The sequence below is a fragment of the Vigna unguiculata genome, chromosome 9, assembly GCF_004118075.2.
Source record: "Vigna unguiculata cultivar IT97K-499-35 chromosome 9, ASM411807v1, whole genome shotgun sequence".
NCBI classification, from domain to species: domain Eukaryota; kingdom Viridiplantae; phylum Streptophyta; class Magnoliopsida; order Fabales; family Fabaceae; genus Vigna; species Vigna unguiculata.
Genome location: NC_040287.1, coordinates 4,131,817 through 4,158,167, shown reverse-complemented (window position 1 = coordinate 4,158,167; position 26,351 = coordinate 4,131,817). Strand labels below are relative to the sequence as shown.

Here is a 26,351-nt window from a genome sequence, read left to right as displayed (position 1 = left end):
AAGAAGATTTATCTATCACAAGAGCAATACATTAGGAAGGTGTTGCAGAGATTCCAGATGGAAAATGCTAATGTGAGTACTCCTCTTGCTACTCATTTTAAACTGAGTGTTAAACAACGTCCTTCAAATGAAGTTGAGAAGACCAATATGAGTAGAGTTCCTTATGCATCTGCGGTGGACAGTTTGATGTATGCGATGGTGTGTACAAGACCAGATATTGCACATGCTGTTAGTATAGTTAGTCGTTTTTTGTCAAACCCAGGTAGAGAGCATTGAAATGTTGTGAAATTGATTTTGAGGTATCTTCATGGTACAGTTGATATGAAGATTTGTTTTAGAGGTGATAAACCTACGTTGATGGGTTACTCATACTCAGATATGGCTGGGGATATTGATTCCAGAAAGTCCACTTCGGGCTATTTGATAAAGTTTGCAGGGGGAGCTGTGGCTTGACAATCAAGACTACAGAGGTGTGTAGCGTTGTCTACTACAGAGGCAGAGTTCATTGCTATTACTGAAGCATGCAAGGAGTTGTTATGGTTGAAGAAATTTTTGCAGAAGCTTGGTTTTAGGCAAGATAACTATTCATTGTTCGTTGATAGCCAAAGTGCTATCCATCTTGGTAAGAATCCAACTTTTCATTCTAGATCCAAACATATTGATGTGAGGTATCATTGGATACGTGATGCTTTGGATGCTAAGTTATTGGAGTTGGAAAAGGTTCATACAGATGATAATGGTACTGATATGATGACTAAAGCATTGGCAAGAGGGAAGTTTGAAGCTTGTTGTGAGATCACCGGTTTGGCGGTTATCTCCACATAGTTGTGAGGGGGAGATTTGTTGGGTATTGGGCTCCCTTCCTATGTGGAGAAAAGACCCAAAAACTTGAGAAGCCCATGTCTCATTTAACCTAGTGGAGAGGGGGCTATAAAATAAAGAGAGAGGCAGAACAATAGAGTAAGAACATACTGAAAGCCCTAACACATAGAGGGAGAGGTAGAGGGAAAATTCTGTTCACATTTTTCACAGAGCTGTCACAGTAGAATCAACGTTGCGGATTCATTCACCGTTGGATCGGGCTGAAATTTTTACAACAGGTTCGGGACTCATTGTTCTTCAATCTGATTGGTTGGATCGTTGATACGAGGTCTGAGTTGGGAGATATTAATTTCGCACTGCAGTAGTGATTTTTAGAGGTTTTCCTCTCCTGTTCTTCTCTATTTGAAAGTTTTGTTGCTTTGTTATTTGGTTGGGTGTTGGCACTAATTTGTGCTATTGATTGAGACTCTTTTTTACTCTTGTTGATCATAGTGGAGCTATTTCTTTGATCTGGACGACTTGTGGTTTTTACCCTTGATTTGAGAGGTTTTCCACGTTAAAAATCTTGGTGTCTTTATTTTTGCTTTTGGTGATTTATTATTGCTGCTCTTTAATTATTGCTCCTCATAGATTCTTGCAAGTTAGGGGAAATTATATCCGCTACATTCTCTGGTATATTGTTTGTGTTATTGTTTTCCCCATTAGAAATTAACATCTGAAGGAATTAGAGAATTAATCCTTAGTGAAGATGTTCATAGAAGGAACGTTGGAGAATCAACAAGTGATAAGTGTCAAGAATAAGTAAATTTTCTATGTGAAATTGATACTTATCATTATCAAATGGTTCTATTTACATAAGAAACAAACCTCCTTAGCTTAAGATATAGAATAATGTACTGAAAATTGAAATTTTATGAATTGTAATGATATTTTGCTATTTTGCAGTAAGTATAAGAGAAAAAACAAGTATGCATCTGAGCCACAGTCACTAGTGTTAACCATGAAAGTAGAAAAGACAGGACAACATTGAGTACTCAATAAATTTATTTTTTTCAATTGAATCATCGGTGTTAACTTCTTTTGCTAACTTAGTGATGTCCGTTAAGTGGTTGGCTAATGTGGTTATTATCTTGTTATGTCTTGCTCAATCATCACCACATATAATTTTATAAATTATAATTTATGATTTTAAAATTTTATAATTTTATAATTGGTAATTTCATAAATATGGTAATATGTCAATATGATGATATAACAATATGACAATATAATGATATGATGATATGACGATATAACACGATATTATGATATAACGATGTGACGATACCATGACAATATTGTTATAAAATAAGTATTATATAGATGATATTGCAGAAGATATCAGGTGCAGGTTTACAACCCACATTTTCCGTTGCCACATTCACGGAAGTTGGAAAGTTTTCCTCCGCATATCTTGCCCCACAGTTGCTTTGAACGTTGCATTTCTTCCTTCTGCAAGCCATGCTATAGTGAACTTTGAGTGGGTTATTGTGTTTTGTGAACTATGGGATTTTTCGCCCATCCTTCACCTATAAATAGGTGCATCAATCCCCTTCCGAAAACACTTCACATTCTTATTCTCTCTTGTTCTCTCATTCTTTTTCTATCTTATATCTTGGTTTTTTTTTATTTACACTTTTAAATGTTATCTTGCTAGTTCTGATATCCTAAAAAATTCTGATAAGTTCCTAAATTAAACAAAAATGACTAATATAAGATCAAAATTGAATAAAAAAAAATAACAAAACCACGATCTGACACGTGAAACTGATATTAACACATGGTACGATAATCACTTAAAAAATAAATAATTCTTTAAAATAAAAAAATCACCAACTGATACATGCACTTTTATATGTGTCGATTATTTAAACATAATTAGAAAAGTTAACTAAATTAATTAAAATCGATGAAAATTAAGACCTAATAATTATATAATAAAACTAAATGAGAATTAAATTTAACAAACATGAACAAAATTTAACAAAAAATGGACAATTTAAGTATAAGAAAAAACAGCATGTGGGTTATTTTTGTGACACTAGTTTGGGTTCAGTTAGTTCATTGCAAAATCGGAAACTTTGCATCAATTGAGAATGTTCTCCCAAACGTATTTACTCTCTTCGCGTCCTTTCAGCTTTAACGGGGTTTCAGTGGACACCACTGTACGTGCCCCGTTCTCCGTTCGTGTCAGTACCTCAGCCACATCGACGCCGGTTGCCGGCGATACGACCCCGGCGCCGGTAATCTCAGAACTACATAAACCCGATTTTACGCTACCCTCGCAGTCGCTGGTCGCGGCAGCTCCGCCCATTGAACTGGCAAAAAATCTAGGGTTCCGACCCAACCCTGAATTGGGGCTTCTCTCATACCTGTTCGTCCTTTCCATGGTACTATCATATATCATTGCCCATTTGCTCACCAAATGAGAATGCAAATTGCGTCTTTAAGCATTTTTGGTTTCACAATCAAGTAAACTGAACCTGTATTTTTCGGGCTTGCAGGCTTTGAGTGCGTTTTTCTCGGTAGCTATGGTTTCTTTTCCTACCTTAATTGTAAGTTAAGATTTACTTCATGCCCAAGTGAATATGTTCGTTAAAGTTTTAAATCGCGGCTGTGGTGATTGTTTAAGTTTTTAAAATCTTATTGCTGTTTTTCTTTTGTTTTGCGGATAAATTCTGCTGATGTGATCAAAATTGTGGTTGCAATGTAGTAGAAACCTAAAATCATTGAGTTTTGAGCACAACTACAGTTGCAGATGTAAAATATTCTAGTAGAGACCTGAGATGCTTGACATTGCGGTTGCAGATGTTTCTTATAATTTACGCAAGCTATATTGTAAGAGTGTTTTTAACAAATTTAACTTGTTAGAATATTCCTTTTAATCCTATATGTATGTAGTGGTGTGTTGAATTAGGAATGGCCCGACAGTTGTTATTGGTTTGAACTAAAATTAGACTATATAAAAGAAGTTTATATCATGAAAAGTTGTCAGTAAATGCGGCTGATATGTGGTCATTTGTCTCAGTGGAAACCCGTATGTATGCAGTGATGTGTTGAAAGGATAAAATTCAAAGAGTTGCTATTTGTTTCTTGCATAGGCTTTTGGAAGATTAGGAGCTTCCGTGAAGAAATTGACAAAGGTTGTTTCGGTAGAGGTGCCGGGGACTTTATCTTCTCTCAAACTTTCTAGTCGGGAGCTGAATGAATTAACCCAACAACTTAGTCTTCTCAGGCAGTTAATGTTTTTCTAGCTTAATTTTTATTCTTCTTTTTGGTGAATACTGGATTTTTTCTGGTGATGTTAGTCAACCTCTGATGATGTTATGTCAATGTCTGGTGCTAGGCATAAAACTGGTGGTGTTCCTATGGGAACAAAGGGCATGAACACTGTCAGATCAAAATCCTCTAGCAAGAAGAACCCAGCATCCTAACATTTACAACGTTGAGTAAAACTTGTATGTTTCTGGAATTGACCTTGCTTGGTTTGGTGAATAGGATAGATGTACAGCATTTTCAGCCACATGGTTTCCATTGAAAATTGGAATTACAAGTTTATGCTGATATATGATTCTAAAGACATGTTGAGCTTTTAATTTTGAAGCTGATGTTGCAAAATAATGTGAAAGAAGCTCTCTGCTGGTTTCTCTGTTATCTGAGGATTAGTAGTTTATGGGTATTGACTCAATAAGTTGGTGTATTTGAGACTGAGTTTTCTGGGGTTTGTTATGTGAAGCATTTTTTAGGTATATGATATTGTGCATTAAGTAGTTTCTTACATGGAGTACCTTGTGTATCATAATGTGCATATCGAAGCATTAGATACGTAAACATTTAGACCTTTGTTATTCAAGCAGAATTTGAATTTGACCTAATAAAAATGTGATGAATTTGTTTACAGTTTTGCAAACTTCTTTAACGGTTCAGCAGCATCTTTTGCATGAACTGGGACAGGCATATTGGTTACTAGAGTTACTCTAGAAGATGAGACCAAGGATCTTTTTTGTGCGTCTGAAGGATCAATCTTCCATAGTATCACCTCCCATACCTGCTACAGATAAAACTGCTATGACATACATTTCTCATATTTGTAAGTCTTAGCAACAACAAAGTAAATATTTGCACATTACTGAGATAACAGATCAGATCACCCAACATTTAATTTTTTTTGAGATATGTTGTTATTATTATTACTATTATATATTGCTTTATTTTTTATTTTTCTAATTATATACTTTTAATTGACCACTAATACATAATTTTGGCTTAATAACCTGTACAAGAAAATATAATCTTAATAACCAACATGGTACTCAGATGACTTCTTTTACATTATGTTTAACTTGTAATTAAAAATGAATGTACATTAGTTTTGCTCAATGTTTTTTGCTATACAATATTCTAGTTTAAAGATTAAATAACATATAATGTAATATGTTATTATAAATTTAAGAATATATTATACTACAAATACCATTTTAAATGAGTTTCTTAATTTTTAAATTATAAAAATGTTGAGTTTTATACAAGTCATTACGTTTTAACAATAAAGTATAACTTTTAAAGTAGGAGTTCTTAATGTTTTAGATTGTAAAGAATTAAAATATAAATACAAATATTTAGAAGTTTATAAAAGTGATTTTATATAGAATCTTAGAGTGAAATTTTCTAAAAGTTTTGATATTTAGAATAAAATATTTTTATAAAGTTAGATATGTTTTTTATCCCTCAACTTTTAGTGAAAATTAGAATTAATTCCTCTTCAAAACTTTGGTCTAATTTAATTCTCTAATTTTATAACTATGTTAATTTACTCTTTATAACCAAATTTTATTAAATTTATTTAATATTTCATGATTTTTCTTAGTCCACGTTGAAAAAAAAGAGTGTCAAACGATGTAAATAACTCAAACATTATCATAAAATGTATTTGAAATATTAAATAAACTTAACAAAATTTAATGTAAATAACTAAATTCATACAATTTTAAAGTTAGGAGACTAAATTTAACTAAAATTTTAAAAATAGACTAATTCTAATTTTTCAGTAAAAATTGAGGAAAAAAACATATTTAATCATACTCTTATATGACATATGCTCAGATATGGGTGGTAAAGTGACTTCTGATTGGTCAGTTCGTCCATTTATCAGTTTTTTTTTTCATTTTCTGAATAATTTTTAAAATTAAAAATTAACAAAAATTTATTTAATTTTTTTTTTATATTATATTACTTAAAAAATATGAATATACAATAATATTATAATTTAATTCATTAATACTCGTAATTAAATTCTAATATTAGTTAATAAAATTTCATATATTAATATAATAATTTTTTAATTTACCTGATTACATGAATTAACGACTGTCTGGTCTTGTGACTAAACAATGTTAAAAAGAATGCAATAGGGTGAAAACAACCACTGCATTTGGTACAAAGGTTGTCTGATTCGGTTTGTCTTTTTATGTGTAAAAGAACAAATGTATTAAAAGTGATCTTATCCTAAAAAATATATAAATAAAAAACTAATGTACGATAACAGAAAAAAAAAAGTTCACTACAAGGGTAAAAGAACAACGAAAATATTAACCTGGCACAAAATATATATATTTAAAAAATTAAAATAAATACTAGAATTTGGCAAAATTCAAGTTCTTGTGTTCATAGATAAAATAATATGATTAAATAAAAATTATTAAAGAGATCAATAAAAAATCATTATCAGATTTAATATATTATAATTATAAAAACACTACGAGTTAAACAATTCTACCTTTAACAAAGAATAAAAGAATAAAATTATACAATTACACTATGTCGAGATTCTCTATTATTGAATTTGTTATCATTTGTAACATGGACTTTTTTTAATGGTTGTTTCACACAATCAATAATGCATTAAGTCACTTTTGAAGACTATTTTTTTTTTTTTTTTTTGTGTGGCAAACCTTTCTTTGCTGGCAACTTTTTGGAAAGAGTATAAACATATGCAATATATATTGTGAAAAATATAAAAATAATTTTTTATCACGTGTACTAACTTTTAACAACTCAATTTTAAAGATATTTTAGTCATTAAAAAAATTAACTTTTATATTAATAAAGAAACAAAGATATTGAAAGGTAAAAAATGTGAATGTAAATTGTCTATAAAAATTTGTTAGAATGTAAAAATAATAATATTTATATTTTTTTATCGCATCTTTTGTAATTTTTATTTTATTTATTCCACGATCTATACATATATCAAAAAATGTTATGATTATAATTATCAGTTAAGATTTTAAACATAAATTGTAAAATTTAAAATTATAGATATTTGTGATAATGATGAATGAACAGAGAGGAAGAAAAAGTTGGTGAAATATCCATCATGGCAGAAATACTAATAAATGGATCGAATAATCTGATTTAGTGTGAGATCACTTTACCATTTAATGCGAATGTGTAACAAATATAAAATAAAATAGAGAATGATAATTTTGGAAAATTAAATTTCGATAAATTTTATTAGTTTAAAATAATATTTTTTAAGTGATTTTGAAATATTAAAATAGAAAATCAATTAAAAAATATTCTTCAGTTAAATTATAGGAAAAAATGTTAAAATTTAATTATTAAAAAATTTTAATTTATAGAAAAAATAATAATATTTTGGTAATTCATTTTTGTAAGATCTGAAGTGATATTTTTTAACGATTTTATTGGAAAGTTGGTGGGTTTTCATCATCAGAATCCTACTCCAACACACAGTTATATTGATTTTAATTTTTATGATGGTTGAGTTTTATGGTATTTGCAAAAATTGCAAGAAAAGATAAGATGAAGGGAAGAACCTGAATTGTTTTGCCAACGTTTAAAGGTTTAGCTTCTGCGTGCACCAAGTCACCAATCTCAGCTCGTTTCAAATGGTTTATGCTGAGTTGAATTCCAGCCACTCTTTTATACCCAGAAGCCATGTGTGCTCCCATGCTTGCCAAAGACTCTGCTATCAATGCTGAAACCCCTCCATGAAGCACCTTAAATGGCTGCACCATTCACAATTAATCAACTTTTCCGTAACATTCAGAAACTCAATCAAAGATAAACAAACGGAGACAGAAAAAAGTTGTTATTGAGAGAAGAAAAAGATGAAATTGGCTTGACCTGGCAGCACTTGTGGGTGACAGGGAGACGGCCAGAGATTTTTTGCGGTGATAGTTCTTCGATTTCAAAGCCCATTAGATGAAGGGGTTGATCCAAAGCAGCAGTTTTTGATTCCATGAAGAAATCAGAGTAAATCTATGAGCTTTCCCCTTTTTTCACAGATTGTGTTATGGAGAAACTTTTATGGAAGTTGAGGGTTTGCAAGATGGGAAAATGGTAGAAAATGGAGTATAGAATGTGTGTGGTTGGTTGTTTTAGAGGGTAGTTTGGGGCATTGAGAGAAGATGATTGAGTGGTTGGTGCGTGGAAATTTAAAAGTTTGGATAAGTCATGCACAAGATGGAGGAAATTTTGGTTGAGAGGCATGGTGGAGCAGTTTTCTTTGAAATGGGATGTAATGTTTTTTTCTTTTTTACTGTTCAAAGATGGGTAGGGCGAAGTTTTAGGCTATAGAGTTATTTTGACTGTTATTAGATATACAAAATATAGTGTGTTATTTTAAATTAGTAATGGATTTTACCACGAACCATTATCGACGTATTTTTTAATAATAATTAAAAAGTAAATTTATAGACGGATACTATTGATATATTTTACTGATAAATTATAATTAAAATTTTAAAATTTGTTGGTAAGATTTGTTAGTAATACTCATCGATGAATGATACTTTATGTTAAAGTTTTTATAAAGGGTGGTTCTGAGTCAACTTATGCAGGATAAATAATAAAACATGGATTAATGTTTCTATTGAGCACTTTAATTACATATCTATTCTTTATGACTTCAAAGTTGTCTCATAATAAATGTTTGATGTCTTAATATAATATTAAATAATAAAAAAATACTTGTATCGTCAAAATGAAGGGACATTACAAGCGCTACAAAAAAAATAAAAGAAGCTTATCAAGAATTTTCAAAATTATGGAAAAAGAAACATAAGAGGAATGTACAATAAATATAAAAAAACCAATTAAAAATATATCTCATAACATTTCTTGTAATTTTCTTATAAATAAAAAGTATATAAAATATAGTTTTTTTTTTCTTTACAAAAGAAATAAAAGACATGTAGTTTGGCTACAGGGATACTTTCTCAAAACAAAGACCTTGGTTGACGATTTAGGAAAACCAACCAAACAAGGCCTAAACTCTTCATCTTTTTCGAAGGGTCTTATTTCATACCTTCTCTTCAATTATTATTATTTGGTTAAAATACTTGGTTGATATTCATATTTATTTGAAAATCTAAGTAGGTCTCCATATTTTGATTGGTCTCAATTGGATCTATATTTTTGAAAATTTGGTGTAATTTGATCTTTCTCATCAGTACCAATGATGTTAACTCATGTGTCACATGTAAATTTGTGGTTTTTTTTATTCTATTTTAAAAAAATGTCCATGTTTCAAGAGAGCATCCTGTCACTTGGAAAAGGTAATAGTGCTAGTGTCATTGTGTGACAAGTGTCATGTGAAAAATCTCAACTTAGTCTTTATATTTGTTATTTTTATTCAATTCAGTTCCAATTTATTTTAAAATAAAGCGACTTTGTTTCTCTCCAAATTGAGACCAAATTTAATTTGCCTATAAATGCTATATTGATATTTTTATTAAATATTTATAACAGGATTAAATTGAATTTTATTTAAATTTTGTTTTAAAATTTTCAATGTATTTGTATTGATATTTTATTACATCATACTTTAATATTATTTTTTATTTGAATTTATATTTCAAATAGTTGTATATAAATCTATATAAATTCATACACAATAAAAGTATTAAAGTATAATGTAATAAAATATACTTATAAATTATATTTCAAAAAATGGTATAGTATCAGAGCCATGGTTAGGGCCTATCATAGTGATAAGGTTGATTTTTTACGTGTTTTGGTGTATTGGTTTTGGTGAATAAAATCAACTCTCTCTAGCTTTTATCTTGTTTAATCCCCAAGTTTTATGCATTTTTTCGTTTTTTGTGTTTTAATTATTTTATGTTTGTTTTACCTTTGATCTCATTTTGAGTGTTTGAAATAAGTGAATAAAAAGCAAATGGAGAAAAACAAATTAAACTTCAATGAAGCATGATTGGACAAAAGAATATTAACTTTGAGACAAATATCGATGTCAAACCTCACCATAATTATGCGCAATGCTGCAAAGTCGGAGATCAAATCTAGCTGCAAGGTTGTCTAGTGCTGGGAGGTGGAAACTGGCATTGGGCACCACACACTCCTACATAGATTGGCATTGGGCGGCCAAACCTGGTGTTGGACGACCAAACTTGGTGTTGGGCACCACTAGCTTTTGCATAACCACCCTTAGGTGGTGGAAACTAGAGCTAGGCACTACTTAGTGTTGTAGAACAGGTGCTAGGCGATGAGTTAGAGGAATTACGAATTGAAGGTGTTGATGCGAAAGGGAAGCGCCATGGAGAGTTGCTAAGAACTTTGAAAAATCTAATCTTGACTATTATAAATACTCTATTAATATTTTGTTGCACATTATCTGTTTGATAAAAACCATAAAGAGTTTCTATAATGTTTAAACATTGTTCTTTAATTGGGTTATGGATTGCGAGAATTATCATGTATTGCACAAATATTTTGGAAAAGAATGATATTTATTGTTATGTGCAACTGATACACTTATCGTTTAGCTCTAACACCTCACAAGGTTTGTTGTTCGGTGAGTCTATTATTCTATCACTATCAGACTACTATTGGACTACTTATTAATATCAAGGCCATTATCCTTTTGATTTCCTCTTAAAAATTTTAAATTTTATAATAAACTAATAGTCCATAAAAAAAAACACCTATCTTTTTTTGTTCTTAGTTAAGTCGACACGAGCCTAATAAATTAGTGATTCACCTCATAAATTCGATGTTCATTCGAAATTGATCTTCGTATCGTGTACATATGCAACTTAAGTTTTGGCTTCAGTTGGTAAGTATGGAATGTAGGGAAGGTTAGTTCTTCTGATCAAATTTCCATTTTATTAATACTTGAATACGAGGAAAACTTCACTCGAAATACCATGAATAATTACTAATGGATGATATAATTGGTATAAAATTTGGTCCGTACACTAATATGACCAACTCATTTATAGCCTTCGCCAATGAGCTGTTAAATTGTGTCGGTAGTTCTCACGTTTCTTGTAGTACCATACATACTCCGTACAATTGCATGTGATGCCAGTAAAAGTGTGATAAGCCAAAAATGACTCGTGGAGACCACAAATGTATTTGAGATCAAGAAAGATAAAGAAAAAAAAATAGTACAATAAATAATAATAATAATGTGTTAACCAAACCAGGTGTTTAAGACTGAGAAGAGTTCACATGTTATTCAAGAATTATGGCTAACTTCAAGATGCAAATTTACTGTGAGAATCAGTGAGTCTTGTGGCATAGTATTTGGCAATGAAATCAGAGGCTTTTCTGTCAATGCCAGGCTCTGCAACCCAATGTGCTCTGTCTTCATCACTCGCAAACACCCTTCTCCCATTCCCACTACCTTCCCAGTACTCATCGTACCTATTCTCACACGAGAAACATGCCTTCAATATGTTGTAAATTGAGTTTCCAGATGATTTCTTCCCTCTCACTCTCTCTTCCCTTCTCATCACCATTTTCAACTCTCAACACTCTCAACACTCTCAACACAGCACAATGTTTTAGGTTTGAGTGATTTGGTTATAGAAGCAGGTGTTTGTATTTGTAGGGTGGGAAAAAGCAATCACATGCCCTATTGTTTATTATCTTATGCTATGATGATGAAAAGGAGGATAAGGATTCCCTGAAATCACTGATAACTGATAAGGATTGTTATATCTCTCATGTGATTGATCCACACCACACAGGCATAAGCATCCTCCTCCTCTCCTTTTCAATTCTCATGCATTAATTCATTCTTCAACTTTCCTTTTATTGCTCACTATTTTTTTGTTATTTTGAGGAATATGAGTGCTCTATACTCTCATGGCAGCTGGAACTATGTTGCCAAAAACAACCTATTCCAAACTTTTCCTATGTTTTTTGGTTCTTTTTCCATCTTTCTGTGTTGTCTAGCTCTTGGACTTTATTAGCTTTTAACTTCATTAGCATCAACATAAACTGTGTTTCTAAGCCTTTTAATAGTGTGTTGGTAGAGCTGGAACGAGACAGAGGTGAAAAGTAAAGTTTGAGGAAATTGGTGTATTTTCTTGTTTTTATTTATTCAAAATAAATCTACTACAAATTTTTTAGAAAAAAAAAGTAGTACCCACATAGAAGTTTCTGCTGCATAAAACAATTCTTCTTTTTTATCTCAGCAGCCTACACCAGCACTCGGCAAGAAAACAGTGAAGTCAGAATTGGGAAGGATATATAGGTATTTCATTTTTATTGTGCTCATGCCTAAGAGAATTCTTGAAAGTATCTTATTTCAAGGATCTTTTGAAATTCTGCATACCCTAAAGCTATATCAGGTAAAATTAACTAAAAAAGAAGTTGAAATATGAAAAATTAGTTTGAAAGTTAAAATTAGGAAATTATTAAATATTTTTAATTTATTTGAATTTTTAATGGTCTTAAATTTTTTATATAAATTAGATTTGAATTAATATTTATGTGAAAATTATTTATTTATTATACTCGAAAGTAGAGAGTAGATGTACTTTCTTAATAAAAAAAGAAATATTTTATTAAATAAATGAATAATTAAAACAATTATAATAATTGTAACATATTGAATCAACAATCTTGAGAAGTAACTGGTTTAGAGTTTTCTATATTATTTTAAGAATATAAATATAATTTAGATGTATTATTTTAAACTGTTTATATAACATACAAATAAAATAATTTTATCTAAATTTACTAATTTACCATATAATTTCATTTATTATCTAAATAATATATTAGTTTAATTATATTTTAAATCTCTAACAAATTTGGGAACTTTTTTAATAGAGTTCTTAATCAATTTGTATGGGTGATTGAGTATTTAATAAATTTAAAGTTTTCAAAATGAATCCTTATTGTTAACTTTTTTTTTCGGCCGTTAACTCAATGATTTAGGGAACTTTATATAGTATCCTTAATCAATTTGTATGGGTGATTGAGTATTTAATAAATTTAAAGTTTTTAAATGAATCTTTATTGTAAGTTTTTTTTTCTTTTTTCGTTGTTAACTTAGTGATTTAGTTGTTACTGATTTACATGATTATTATTTTATCATGTCATTGAAGTGTTTTCACATGTAATTTTATAATTTTATCATTTTATAATCCTACATAATTCTATAATTTTAAACTTTATAATTTTTGTAAATTTGTTGTTATATCGTTATATCAGTGTTATATTGTCATATCGTTATATCGTGATTTTATCATATTATTATAATATTATATCATTATATCATAGTGTCATATTATATCATCATATCATCGTATTATTATATTGTTATATATATATATATATATATATATATATATATATATATATTATTGTTATATCATTATATCGTCATATTTATAAAATTACAAAATTATAAATTATAAAATTATAATTATAAAATTTTAAAAAAATAAAATAATAAAAGTGTATGTGACGATAATTAAACAATATGACAATATGACATGATAAAATAATAACCACTTGAGTCAGAATTACATCCCTAAATTAATAAAATAAGTTCGCTAAGTTAACAAAATAAGTTAATAACGAAGATTCAATTGAAAACTTTAATTTTATTGAGCTATAAAAGTTTATTACAAACTCAAACAAGTTTTCAGATTTATCGAGACTTAAAACGTAATTAAATCTAATATATTTTACCAAAGAAACCCTATTGTCTCCTTAATCAATTTCATATATTATTATATAATATATATTATGAATATATATGATATAAAATTAATTATGTATGTATAAATATAAGGTAATAAATTACTTATTAAAAAAACTGATTGGCTAATAATATCCGGTAAGATATATATTTATATTTTCAGAAAATTTAAATGAGGGAACAAAATATCTTTTTCTCCCATGATTGTATATACATACATAATTCTTGTATTAAGACAAAAGTAAGGTTGCCAAACTTATGCACAAAATGCATTCACTAGCTGGCAAATATTCCCTCTCCATTCTAGATAAAAAGTCATGCAATCAATACCTACAAATTGAAACTCAAACGTTGCAAGATTAATTGGATAACTTATACATATTTGCCCTATTCTCAATCATAATTTAGCTACAGATAAGGTATTAGAGAGAAAAGACAAAAAAAACAACATCTTTGCTTCTTATACAATATTTCACATCATATGTTAACAATCATCGACCACAAAATCAACTACATTCAGTATGATCTTCGGAAACAACTCATTCCTGAAGTAACTATGAGACAAATCATGGATGCAATTAAATTTGATGCACTGCAAAGTAAAATAAACAGCAGATATAAAACTTGTATCATCCCTGTCTATCAGTCTAGAACTGATAACTCTGAATCAGATTCCATAAGAGCACGTGTCTCAGTGCTTCATGACCAATAAGACGATGGAGCTAAGTTGGAATCTGAAATGCTGCATAAGGTTTTCTCACATGCTGTATAAGGAAAAAGTGAATTAACGTGAGGGAATTGAGTTGACATTAATCAGTACTGTACTGCAGCTTACAATGAAATTAATTAGTATGTATTTTGGAGTGAAAACTGTGGAAAGTTGAAACTAATAGTTGCTATAATTGAATGGTTCCCAGAACTGAAAGCAACATTGCTTGCCAAAAAGCCAGAAGTGAGAAGAACCTTAGGATAGACCACATTGATTGATGAGCAAGAGGGTGGAATGATGTTCTTACGTATGCATGCGTTAAAAATATCTAGTCATAATGTCACTTTTGATGATGGTGATTTCTTGCAAACTTTGGCAATGGTTTTCCAGAAAAAAACCACAAAATGACAACTTCCTTTGTGCAATGCACTATCATGTGGTGTCATTACATTGTACCAACATTGCACGTCCATTAATAATATAGTTTCTAATTCTCAATTTCAATATCCAAATGCTGTCTTCCTTTGTCCAATACCATGCACCAAGTTTAAAAGAAGAGAAAAATGAAGTTTAAATTTATATGAAGTTTAGTAAAGATGAAAAATTTTACTCTTCTCATGGGGAACGTGTGGATTGAGAGAATTTGATTAGATTGAATGATATGTTATGAGTTAAAACTTTGATTTTCTTTGGAATGTTGTATGGTCATTTGTCTACTGATTTAGAGGTTAAAAAAAAGTGTGGTTGTATGTTTTATGTGTTCTTTGAGTGAGAATAATGTTAAATGTTTATCTCATTTGTTCTTTCTGTTATTTTATTGTTATACAATTTTGAGAATGATCAAAGGATTTTCTTTTCAGGATTTGCAATTTTTCTTTTTAGATTTGGTTGTTCTGTTTACGAAGTCTTCTTGTAGTCCTCTATTCAAAGTGATTAAAATGGTTGTCATTATTGCAGTTATCTAGACAATTTGAAGGACGAGAAATCATAGTAGATTTCAGGTTCCAATTGTATTCACTTCTACTACTCTTCAAATGAAAGAGTTGATACATACATAGAACTAGAAATAAATCTAATAAGCATGTGAGTAATATTGTCTGTCATTTTTTTGTGTTGAAAATTTTTAATATTCAAATCAGGAAGGGTAATGTGGTTTTATTTATGAACGTTATATATCAAGTTTTATATGTTAATTGGCTTAAGGTGAATATTGATAGTACAATTAGGGGTTATCTTGATTTTGCTACATGTTTTAGTATTTTTAGAGGAAGTTGGGTGAATATATCTATAATTTTTTTAGGAGTGTTTGTATATCATGCTGAAACATCATGTAGTTCATTGGAGTCTTAGAGAACCATACATTATTGTAAGCAAATGCAATTCAAAGTTTTCATGTTTTTTGTGAGAAAAAATATTGTGATGATAAATCAGATAAGTTACTTAATTTGATTTTTATTCATAGAAAATACTGATTTAATAATTTTCTTCTATGTATTTATTTATATCTTTTTAACAAGAGAAATGATACATTGACACCCAAATTTGACCACTTTTGTTACCACCTGACGTGGCATAAGCTATTTCATTAATTTTTTTTTAAGCTGAAAAACTAAATGACAGTGGTGAAGCGGTTGGGAACGCACTCGCGCATGTAGTCACTTGCCACTCATCACACTCCGCTAAAATCATTTTCGTTTTCGAAAAACTATCCCCTCCACCACTCCACCGCTTCCCCAAGGTGCCCACAAACCCTCCCTCGCCACTCGCCACTCATCACAGAACACTCAACCTCTTTCGCACAGAACCCTTCCCGCACACACACACACACACACACCTCTGCTCGACCGCTTCCCCAAAGGTGCCCCACAAAACCCTTCCCGCACACACACACACACACCTCTGCTCTACGTGTTCTTGAAACCGCACCACAAAACCCCAAAACCCCTCTTCGAGAAACCCTAACCAACGACACATATTCTGCACAAATTAAAATTCACAGATTTTGGAATTGCAAAACAACACACAGTTCTACCACTTGCAAAAAGGTTGGACCCCAACAACGCACACCAAGACCAGACCCCATCCCACATCTTCTAAACCAGGTCTAAGTTCATTTGGGGAAAGACTAACCTGCAACAATTTTAAATTTATCTTGCAACCCAAGAGCAATTAAGATGTAACCCACCAAAGAGCTTTTGCAAAAATTATAATTAGCAAATTTTGGAACTACATAACAACACACAATTTTCCCACTTACAAAAAGGTTGGACCCCAATCGTGCACACCAAGACCGGACCCCAATCGTGCACACCAAGACCAGACCCCATCACACTTCTTCTAAACCAGGTGTAAGTTCATTTGGGGAAAGACTAGCATGTAACAATTTAAAATTTATCTTGCAACTCAAGAGCAATTAAGATGTAACCCACCAAAGAGCTTTTGCACAAATTATAATTTGCAAATTTTGGAACTACATAACAGTGGCAAACTACATAACTAGGGGTGGCAATGCGGGTCGGCCCGACCCGTTTAGGCCCGGCCCGCATAAGGCCCGCACAAGGCCCGCACAACGCGGGCTGGCCCGCCCCGCCCCGCATACTTTATGCGGGTTGAAAACACTGGCCCGCCCTGCATACTTCTTGGCCCGCGGGCCAGCCCACTTTTTTTTTTTTTAATTTTTATGATAAAACTTTCAATGTTTAAAAATTGGAAAACTTTAAGAGGTTCACAAAATTAAGTAAAGACTTTTGGGGAATTAGATGATAAATTGATAATTCAACATTTTCATCATATTCATACTATGACATATACAATGTATTCTTTAAATTTTAGCACATTAAAAGTTACATAATACTTGTCTTTTCCAGTTATACAAGAATTTGAAACGTTAATGCAAGAGACCATAAAAGAAGTAATTAATATACACAAGTGCAAATTTTTTTTTAAAAAAAAATTATACGAGCTTGCGGCCCGGCCCGCGGGCCTATGCGGGCCGAGCCCGCGCGGGCATGTGGGCTCACTATCCTGGCCCGCCCCGCGTTTTTTCTGCGGGCCTGCGGGCCGAGCCCGCGGGCCAGACCCTAATTGCCATCCCTATACATAACCACTTTTAGTTAGGGGTAGAATTGTGTGTTGTTATGTAATTCCAAAATCTGTCAATTATCATCTGTGCAAAAGATGTTTGGTGGGTTACACCTTAATTGCTCTTGGGTTGCAGGATAAATATAAAATTGTAGTAGGTTAGTATTTTCCCAAATGAACTTACAACTGGTTTACAAGAAGTGGGATGACGTATGGTCTTATTGTGCACCGTTGGGGTCCAACCTTTTAGTAAGTGGGAAAATTGTTGTTATGTAATTCCAAAATCCGCGAATTGTAATTTGTGCAAATGCTCTTTGGTGGGTTACACCTTAATTGCTGTTTGGTTACAAGATAAATTTAAAATCGTTGCTTGGTAGTCTTTCCCCAAATGAACTTACAACTGGTTTATAAGAAGTGGGATGAGGTCTGGTCTTAGTGTGCACTGTTGGAGTCCAACCTTTTAGTAAGTGGGAAAATTGTGTGCTATTATGTAGTTCCAAAATTTGCGAATTATAATTTGTGCAAAAGCTCTTTGGTGGGTTACATCTTAATTGCCTTGGGTTGCAAGATAAATTTAAAATTGTTGCAGGCTAGTCTTTCCCCAAATGAACTTACAACTGGTTTACAAGAAGTGGGATGGGGTCTGGTCTTGGTGTGCACTGTTGGGGTCCAACATTTTAGTAAGTGGGAAAATTGTGTGCTGTTATGTAGTTCCAAAATTTGTGAATTATAATTTGTGCAAAAGCTCTTTGGTGGATTACATCTTAATTGCTCTTGGGTTGCAAGATAAATTTTAAATTGTTGCAGGCTAGTCTTTCCCCAAATGAACTTACACCTGGTTTAGAAGAAGTGGGATGGGATCTGGTCTTGGTGTGCACTGTTGGGGTCTAACCTTTTTGTAAGTGGGAAAATTGTGTGTTGTTATGTAGTTCCAAAATTTGCGAATTATAATTTTTGCGAAAGCTCTTTGGTGGGTTACATCTTAATTGCTCTTGGGTTGTAAGATAAATTTAAAATTGTTGCAGGCTAGTCTTTCCCCAAATGAACTTAGACCTGGTTTACAAGAAGTGGGATGAGATCTGGTCTTGGTGTGCATTGTTGGGGTCCAACCTTTTTGCAAGTGGTAGAATTGTGTGTTGTTTTGCAATTCCAAAATCTGTGAATTTTAATTTGTGCAGAATATGTGTCGTGGGTTAGGGTTTCTTGAAGAGGGGTTTTGGGGTTTTGTGGCGCGGTTTCAAGAACACGTAGAGCAGAGGTGTGTGTGTGTGTGCGGGAAGGGTTCTGTGCGGAAGAGGTTGAGTGTTCTGTGATGAGTGGCGAGTGGCGAGGGAGGGTTTGTGGGCACCTTTGGGGAAGCGGTGGAGCAATGGAGGGGATAGTTTTTCGAAAACGAAAATAATTTTAGCGGAGTGTGATGAGTGGCAAGTGACTACATGCGCGAGTGCGTTCCCAACCGCTTCACCACTGTCATTTAGTTTTTCAGCTTAAAAAAAAAATTATGAAATAGCTTATGCCACGTCAGGTGGTAACAAAAGTGGTCAAATTTGAGTGTCAATGTATCATTTCTCTTTTAACAATAAGTATAGTTTGCGTGCTTCTTGAAGTCTAATTGATCTTTAGTTTTGTGTGATCTCCCATATTTTGTATTATTTATTTATTTATTTTAATAAAATTTCATATGATACGATGACAATAATTGATAGTCTTTCAGGTATCAGCATAACTGATATATCAAAAGTTCATGTTAATAGCACATGAGCTTATTTGAGAACAAATTTAAATTTTTACAAAAATATTAGTGATTATTTACCATAACATAGTGTGTGCAGTCAAAAGTTATGAATGAATTTATATCTCACTAATGTGATCTTAAAATTAGAGTTAGTTAGATGCATATAAATGATAAAATTTTCAGAATAAGTAATAATACAACATAAATTAGTGTTGGTTTGAGAAAAAACAAGGTGAACATTAAATTTATAATTTATATAAAATAATAATATAGTAATATTGATATAGCCTATATAAAGCTTATTATAAGAATGATAATAAAATAAAATAAATAAAAAATTGCGTAAACTTAACAGATACAAAAAAATTAATCTTTTAACGTTAATCCGAGGCTTTACTTACTAACATGGTAGTGTTGACATGATATATACTTATTGAATTGGGGTAAGAATTAAATGATTTTAACATTACCTAAAAGTTAAGCAAGTTGTGTACCCTTTACTTCTCCCCTTTTTACTTTTCCCCTTTTCTCCAACTTTCTCCCACACAACAACCTAGTTTCAGCTCCTTGGTTCTCGCATTCTTGGTGTCATTTTGGTTATCTGTGAGGTTAGGTTATCAAAAACGGTAAGTAATCTCTCAAACCCTTCGTGTTTGTATTGATGAGTAGTACATGGATAAACCCTAATGGTGTCTGAATATTGGTGTTGTAGTTAGGGTGAAGGTCAAACTCTTTACCCTCTTTGTTCTAAAGGTAAGTATATTGTTAAATTGTAGTGTAGTGTATTTTTTATTTTATTTTTTGATATTTTTATGCGCTTTTGTGTTCTGGAATCAGCTAGTTTGGTGGTTGGGCTATGGCTTCTAGCATGGAGATGAAAAATCTAGTTGAATACTAAAGGTGATGTGTTTTTTATTTTGAGTTTGATAATCCTTTTATTTTTCCTTATAAATATCCTTTACACTCGAGATGAATCATAAAGTTAGGCAAATATATTGTAGTAGCAAATGAAAGTTTGTCTATACTATAGATAATGAATTCTAATAATTTTGCATGTAAATTAAACAATAAAATTATGTTTAACTTAAGTATCTTGTTTTAATTTCAAAGATCAAGATTGTGCGCATAGAAGACTTCTCTTGATTGCTGATAGAGCAAATTTATATTGAATTAAACCAGTTTGAGATAACATTCTCTGTTAAAAGGGCGAAATGTGAAACCATGATGAGCTAAAGCAACAGATTTTCTCAACAAAAATAATTCAGCAAAAACATGAATGTCACAAAACACTCACACAACACCGTGTGGAGAGTCATAAGAAATTCTAGGAAAACAAAACCATAATCCAAATATATATCCAAATTGTAATAGAACTAAATCAATCCTTATATTATCAATCTCAGCTGATAAACGGGTACATTAAAGGCATGAGAAGTAGGAAGAATGAGTGAAGAGATAATTGAGGGGAATTTCAAGATGCAAATTTGCTTTGAGAGTCTGTGACTCTTGTGGCATAGTACTTAGCAATGAAATCAGAGGCTTTTCTGTCAATACCAGGCTCTGCAACCCATCGTCCTCTGTCTTCATCACTTGCAAACATTCTTCTGCCACTTCCTCCTTCCCAGTACTCATCATAACTATCACCACTTGAGAAACAAGCCTTCAACACATTCCCAAAGCAGCAACTCGATGATCTTTTCGCTCCCATTCTCTTCTCTTCCTCTTCTAACCTCTGCAACACTGCAACTTCCATACAACCACCTGCTATAACATTTATAGACTCACAACTTGCACTGTGTTAACTCACCACATTATCTGTTATTTTAGGGAATTAATATAAGAAAAATTAAAAGGTACAGATTCCCTCAAATCACTAATCTCAAAAGAAGCATAAGCCTTGTCATCCTCTACTTTTTATTTCTCACGCAATACTTCTCCCCTACCCCTCCCTACATGCATCACACACTGCTACCCAACTTTGCTTTCTTACTATTGTCATGACTTTGTTTGCCTAGATGCCTTCTTTTCCTTGTACACATAATGCCTACAGAAATTATGATAAGCTTATGCTCAATCTCTGTGTACGACTTTTCTTTGTCATCTAGTTAGATGTAAGATATTGATCAGGAAGTTATGCTAAGGAAAGTAATATACTTTCAAAGGAATTTAATCCAACTATGTTATAACTTTATGGTGTATTTGGATTAGGCAATTTAGGAGAGTAATTCGTTTATTTGAAGAATTTGAAATTTTTTCGACAAAAATGATATGTTTAGATGAGGAAATTAAAAGGAAATTGGAAATGAAGAATTTTAAGAAGGTATTTCAAATAACTAAAATAGTATAATTTGAAATCCACTCAAAAAAGGAAGAAATTGAAATTCCCCAAGTTGTGGAATTGCTCATTGGTTAGGACATAAAAGGTTCATAGGTCCAAAAAGTCAAGTCGGGTCTGGCAAAAAGTCAAGACAAGTCATTTCAAGCTAAAGGTTGATCCGGACCAGGCCGGAATGAAGGTCAAGCCGAGATGAAGGTCAAGTCGGGCCAGTTCGAGCCATAGGTTGACCTAGTCGATTCGGCCCGAATGTCTACTTGAGTCGACTCAGGCTGAGGGACAACCGAGTTGGTTTAGACCGAAGGTTAGCCAAATTGGCCGAGGCTGAAGGTCGAAATGAGATGGCTTTTAACCGAGTCGGTTTGAGCCAAAGGTTGACCTAGTTAGCCCATGTTGCAGGTTGAGCGGAGTCGAAGGTTGAGTAGAGCTCGGCCATACCAAAGTTCAACCCGAGTCGGCCCTGATCGAAAGTTAAGACAAGATGGCTTTGAGTTGAGTTAGCCTTGAGTGAAGGTCGAGCTAGGTCGGCCTAGACCAAAGGTCTAGTCGGATTGGCCTAGACATAAGGTTTAAATCAATCTAACCTAGTTTAAGGTTGAGTCGAGTCAACTTGGGTCGAATTGATTCAAATCAGTTGAGGTCGAATTGATTCAAATTGTGTCGATGTCGAATTGTTTCAGATTTGCCCAAGTCGAATTAGTTGAGGTCAAATCGACTTGAGTCGACTTGAACTAAAAATCAAGACGAGTCGTATCAAATAGAAGGTTAGACTAAGTTAAGTTAAACTTAAAGATAGAGTTAAATTCAACACAAAATAGAAATTAAATTGTTTTATCCAAACATTATTTAAGAGGTGTAGAAAATTCAATTGCAAATAATTCAATTAATAGATATTTCAATTTATTGGAATTGTTGAAATCTCTCGTCCAACCATAATGTTAGAACACATGTGATCGGACAAAACATATATATATATATATATATATATATATATATATATATATATATATATATATATATATATATATATATATATATATATATATACATTTGCTGTCTAACTAGACTTCAAATTTTGTTCGGACAATTTGAAATAAATTTCCATTATTATGAATAACAATCACATCTCATTGCTCTAAGTAGAAAGTTACATCCCACATTTTGTTAAGAAAATATCAACTTATGATGTGAAGCTAACCCTTTTTTAATTATTCTCAGGATAGTACATGCATGATACGCGTACACAAACATAAACCTTTTTTCATACATAATTATAATATTTTTGTATTATAAAGTGTAAAGTTTGTTTGCATCATTTTTCAAATGCTATTTCAACGTGCTTTTAAACAGTTTGCTTATTCAATAGTGTAATTTTATCTTACTTTCAGGTTTTATCTACTCTTGAAGGGTCATATTAATTATCATCTTCATGCATTCTCTAACGTAATTTTTTTTTTAAAAAGGTAATTGGGAGGAATAACCTATCAAATATGACTTGTCTAACAGATATTAATTATGGATATATAAAATTGATAAAGTACTTATACCAAAAACACGTTTTTCACTATAGTATTACTTAAACAACTACTTGTATTATGTAAAGATGGAGTCTTTGCTATGTACCCGTATATATTTCTCTTTAACAAAGCAAGTTTTTTGTTTTTTTCTTCCATGGCTGTTTTCTTTGTGCCTTTTCAGCTTTAATTGACATATGCTTTTATGTTATGTTTAGGCAAAGGCCTAAAGCATATATAGTTCCCAGAAAGTCCCAAGCCTTGATTCCATCAGAGAGTGCCCTCAAGCTGTCCTAACTTTCTCAGAACTTAATTCTTAAGGGATCCTAAAGCAGGATTAGTAGGTGTGTACATATGGTACACTTCAACACAAAAGCAAAACTTTTCTTTTTCTATATCCTTGTTTTTGTCGTTAATGTAACTAATTTAATCATTTGGTAAAGGTCTTTCTAGGTTATAATATCATTAATTTGTTGCATCACTTTCTTTTGGCCCTTTAATTTGAGTTTAGTATGAGAAGTGCCATAGATACTATGATACAGCTACTAATTTGGTTGATTTGTGGTATATATAATGTGGGAAACCCAAGATTTGGTTATCTTTGCATAGTTGTAAATTATAACTTAGGTAGTACACACACCTTCCTTTAAGATGCAATTGTTTGCATATTAAATATAGCAAGAATCTCGTCTCAATTATAGAGAACATATATTTTCATTACGTTGCAAAAAACAACAACGTTAATTAGTAATGTTATTAGAATAAAAGTAATGCCAAAAAACCACAACGTTTATAAATTTATATATAAATTGGTCGGTGTAGTGTTAATTATTTTTAGGGTTAAATATGTTTTTGTTTCTCAAGTTTGAGCGAAATTTGGGTTTAGTCCTTCATCAAAACTTTTGACCAATTTAGTCATTCATCTTCCAAAATGCGTGAATTTAGTCCTTTTAACCAAATTTTGTTAAGTTTATATGACATTTCAAGCGTATTTTATGATAGTATTTAAATTATTTATACTGTTTGACACGTTTTTGCTTTAATGTTAACTTAAATACTATCATGAAATGCGCTTGAAACGTTAGATAAACTTAACAAAATTTTGTTAAAAGGACTAAATTTACGCATTTTGAAAGATGAAGGACTAAATTGGTCAAAAATTTTGATGAGGGACTAATTCTAAATTTGACTGAAACTTGAGGGACCAAAAACATATTTAACCCTTATTTTTAATTACTAAAATTAGTCATGATTTAGAATTTTTTTGGTAGTGTAATTAGATATGTCTAATTTATCAATTGTGACAACAACTTAATTTGTTCTATTTACAATTGCAAATAAGTGAAAAAATTTACTTATCACCTATGAAACTTGCTAATTTGAAATCTACCCATTTCTTGTGAAACTCTTTGGTTTGTTTTCTTCACTGTTGACACTACCTCCTTCCAAATTGTGATTGAAACACTTCCTAACACCTGTTTACAAAATAATACACAAATCTAAATGTATGATTCAAGATAAAAATAATGCATGATGAAATCATTCGAATAATACAAAAATGAATGAAAATGGCCTAAACTAATGCATGAATGCATATACATTTTATTTGCTTATTAGAATTCATTTTCCCTAGGTTCATTCGATTCTTTTCATCGAAACTGCTTTCCTTGGATATATTAGTCTCTTATTATTTAGTTTTGTAATCATTCTTTCTTCTAATTTACTCTATATCCATAAAATTAACTCATATCTCCAATGCAATTTCTATCTTATCATAATTACACTTTTTTTTTTTCTGTGTAGTTAGTTCAAATGATATAGGATCAATTTCAGTTAATCAGATTGTTTTTAAGTTTTACATTCAATTATTTATAATCATTTTTAGTATTTTTATTTATTATTTATTATCTTCACATGAGCACGTTTGACTTTTTCAAGTTCAAGTGTTCATTTGCGTAAATGTTTATTTACTAGATTATATGTATAAAAAATATATTTTTTGTATTTTCTTTAAGTTTAATTTTTCTTTTGAATAACTTCTTGTTTTGTTCCCATTATTTTTAATTGTTTGACTAGTTCGATATTTAAAGAGTTTTCTTAAGTCTTCAAGATATTTTTTATTTTATTATACTTTTAATTATATATTTCACTATAATAGAAATGACTTTAGACAACAATAAAAAATCGTAGTCTAAAGTTAAAAAATCTGTCTAAACTTTTAGGCAACAAAATTCTAATTGTGTTATTCCTTAAGCATTTTAAATTTGTTTCATTGTATTCCTTGAGCTTATATTACTTTAAAACATTTAAAAGACTAATTACTTGGTACTTTTAGTATTAGAAACTAATATAACAACGGGATATATCATTTCACCTAAATTTATAATTTACTCAATAAAATATAATTAATGCTGGACACTTAGTTTATTTTCTATTCTTAAATACCTTAAGCATTACACGGGTAAAATATGCATACTCTGTTTCAATAAACTAAAAGTACAGGCTCTCTGGTTGCAATATTTTTGTCTCTCATAACTCATATTTTTATAAAACTCATTGTTTTACATTTAATAACAACCAAAGATAAGAATATAGATAGTAAGAAAGCAAAGTTCGGTAGCAGTGTGAAAAATAAAAAGTAGAGGATGAGAAGGCTTATGCTTCTTTTTTGTGATTAGTGATTTGAGGGAATCTGTACCTTTTAATTTTTCTTATATTAATTCCCTAAAACAACAGATAATGTGGTGAGGTAAAAAAGGGTAAGTTGTGAGTCTATAAATGCTATAGCAGGTGCTTGTAAGGAAATTGCAGTGTTGCAGAGTTTAGAAGAGGAAGAGACGAGAATGGGAGCGAAAAGATCATCGAGTTGCTGCTTTGGGAATGTGTTGAAGGCTTGTTTCTCAAGTGGTGATAGTTATGATGAGTACTGGGAAGGAGGAAGTGGCAGAAGAATGTTTGCAAGTGATGAAGACAGAGGACGATGGGTTGCAGAGCCTGGTATTGACAGAAAAGCCTCTGATTTCATTGCTAAGTACTATGCCACAAGAGTCACAGACTCTCAAAGCAAATTTGCATCTTGAAATTCCCCTTAATTATCTCTTCACTCATTCTTCATTTCCTACTTCTCATGT

The 26,351-nt window shown here is 31.4% G+C and overlaps 3 protein-coding genes and 1 long non-coding RNA gene across 5 annotated transcripts; 2 read left to right on the top strand and 2 right to left on the bottom strand.

Annotated features, from left to right (window-relative positions):
- Window positions 1–2,889: 2,889 nt before the first annotated feature.
- On the top strand, window positions 2,890–5,060 carry LOC114164393. 2 transcript variants are annotated; one of them, XM_028049057.1, is made up of 5 exons: window positions 2,890–3,251; window positions 3,366–3,416; window positions 3,963–4,096; window positions 4,208–4,319; window positions 4,763–5,060. In XM_028049057.1, the coding sequence occupies exons 1-4, from the start codon at window positions 2,958–2,960 to the stop codon at window positions 4,293–4,295; spliced, it is 567 nt and encodes a 188-aa protein (XP_027904858.1). In that variant the 5' UTR covers window positions 2,890–2,957; the 3' UTR covers window positions 4,296–4,319; window positions 4,763–5,060. The 2 variants fall into 2 exon arrangements, with proteins under 2 accessions (XP_027904858.1, XP_027904857.1); XM_028049056.1 differs by having other exon boundaries at window positions 2,891–3,251; window positions 3,963–4,099.
- Window positions 4,680–8,373, bottom strand: LOC114164394 (1,4-dihydroxy-2-naphthoyl-CoA thioesterase 1). The gene is made up of 3 exons (XM_028049058.1): window positions 8,011–8,373; window positions 7,701–7,892; window positions 4,680–4,909 (listed from the first exon to the last, which is right to left on the bottom strand). Exons 1-3 carry the CDS (start codon window positions 8,125–8,127, stop codon window positions 4,757–4,759), a joined length of 462 nt encoding a protein of 153 aa, XP_027904859.1. The 5' UTR covers window positions 8,128–8,373; the 3' UTR covers window positions 4,680–4,756.
- An 11,462-nt stretch (window positions 8,374–19,835) lies between these two features.
- LOC114195911 lies at window positions 19,836–23,818 on the top strand. Its single transcript, XR_003606598.1, has 4 exons — window positions 19,836–19,997; window positions 20,084–20,124; window positions 20,209–20,271; window positions 23,439–23,818. It is a non-coding gene; the product is annotated as an uncharacterized LOC114195911 (long non-coding RNA).
- LOC114195910 lies at window positions 20,724–21,336 on the bottom strand. The gene has a single exon (XM_028086356.1). The coding sequence runs from the start codon at window positions 21,122–21,124 to the stop codon at window positions 20,843–20,845; it is 282 nt and encodes a 93-aa protein (XP_027942157.1). The 5' UTR covers window positions 21,125–21,336; the 3' UTR covers window positions 20,724–20,842.
- Window positions 23,819–26,351: the final 2,533 nt, after the last annotated feature.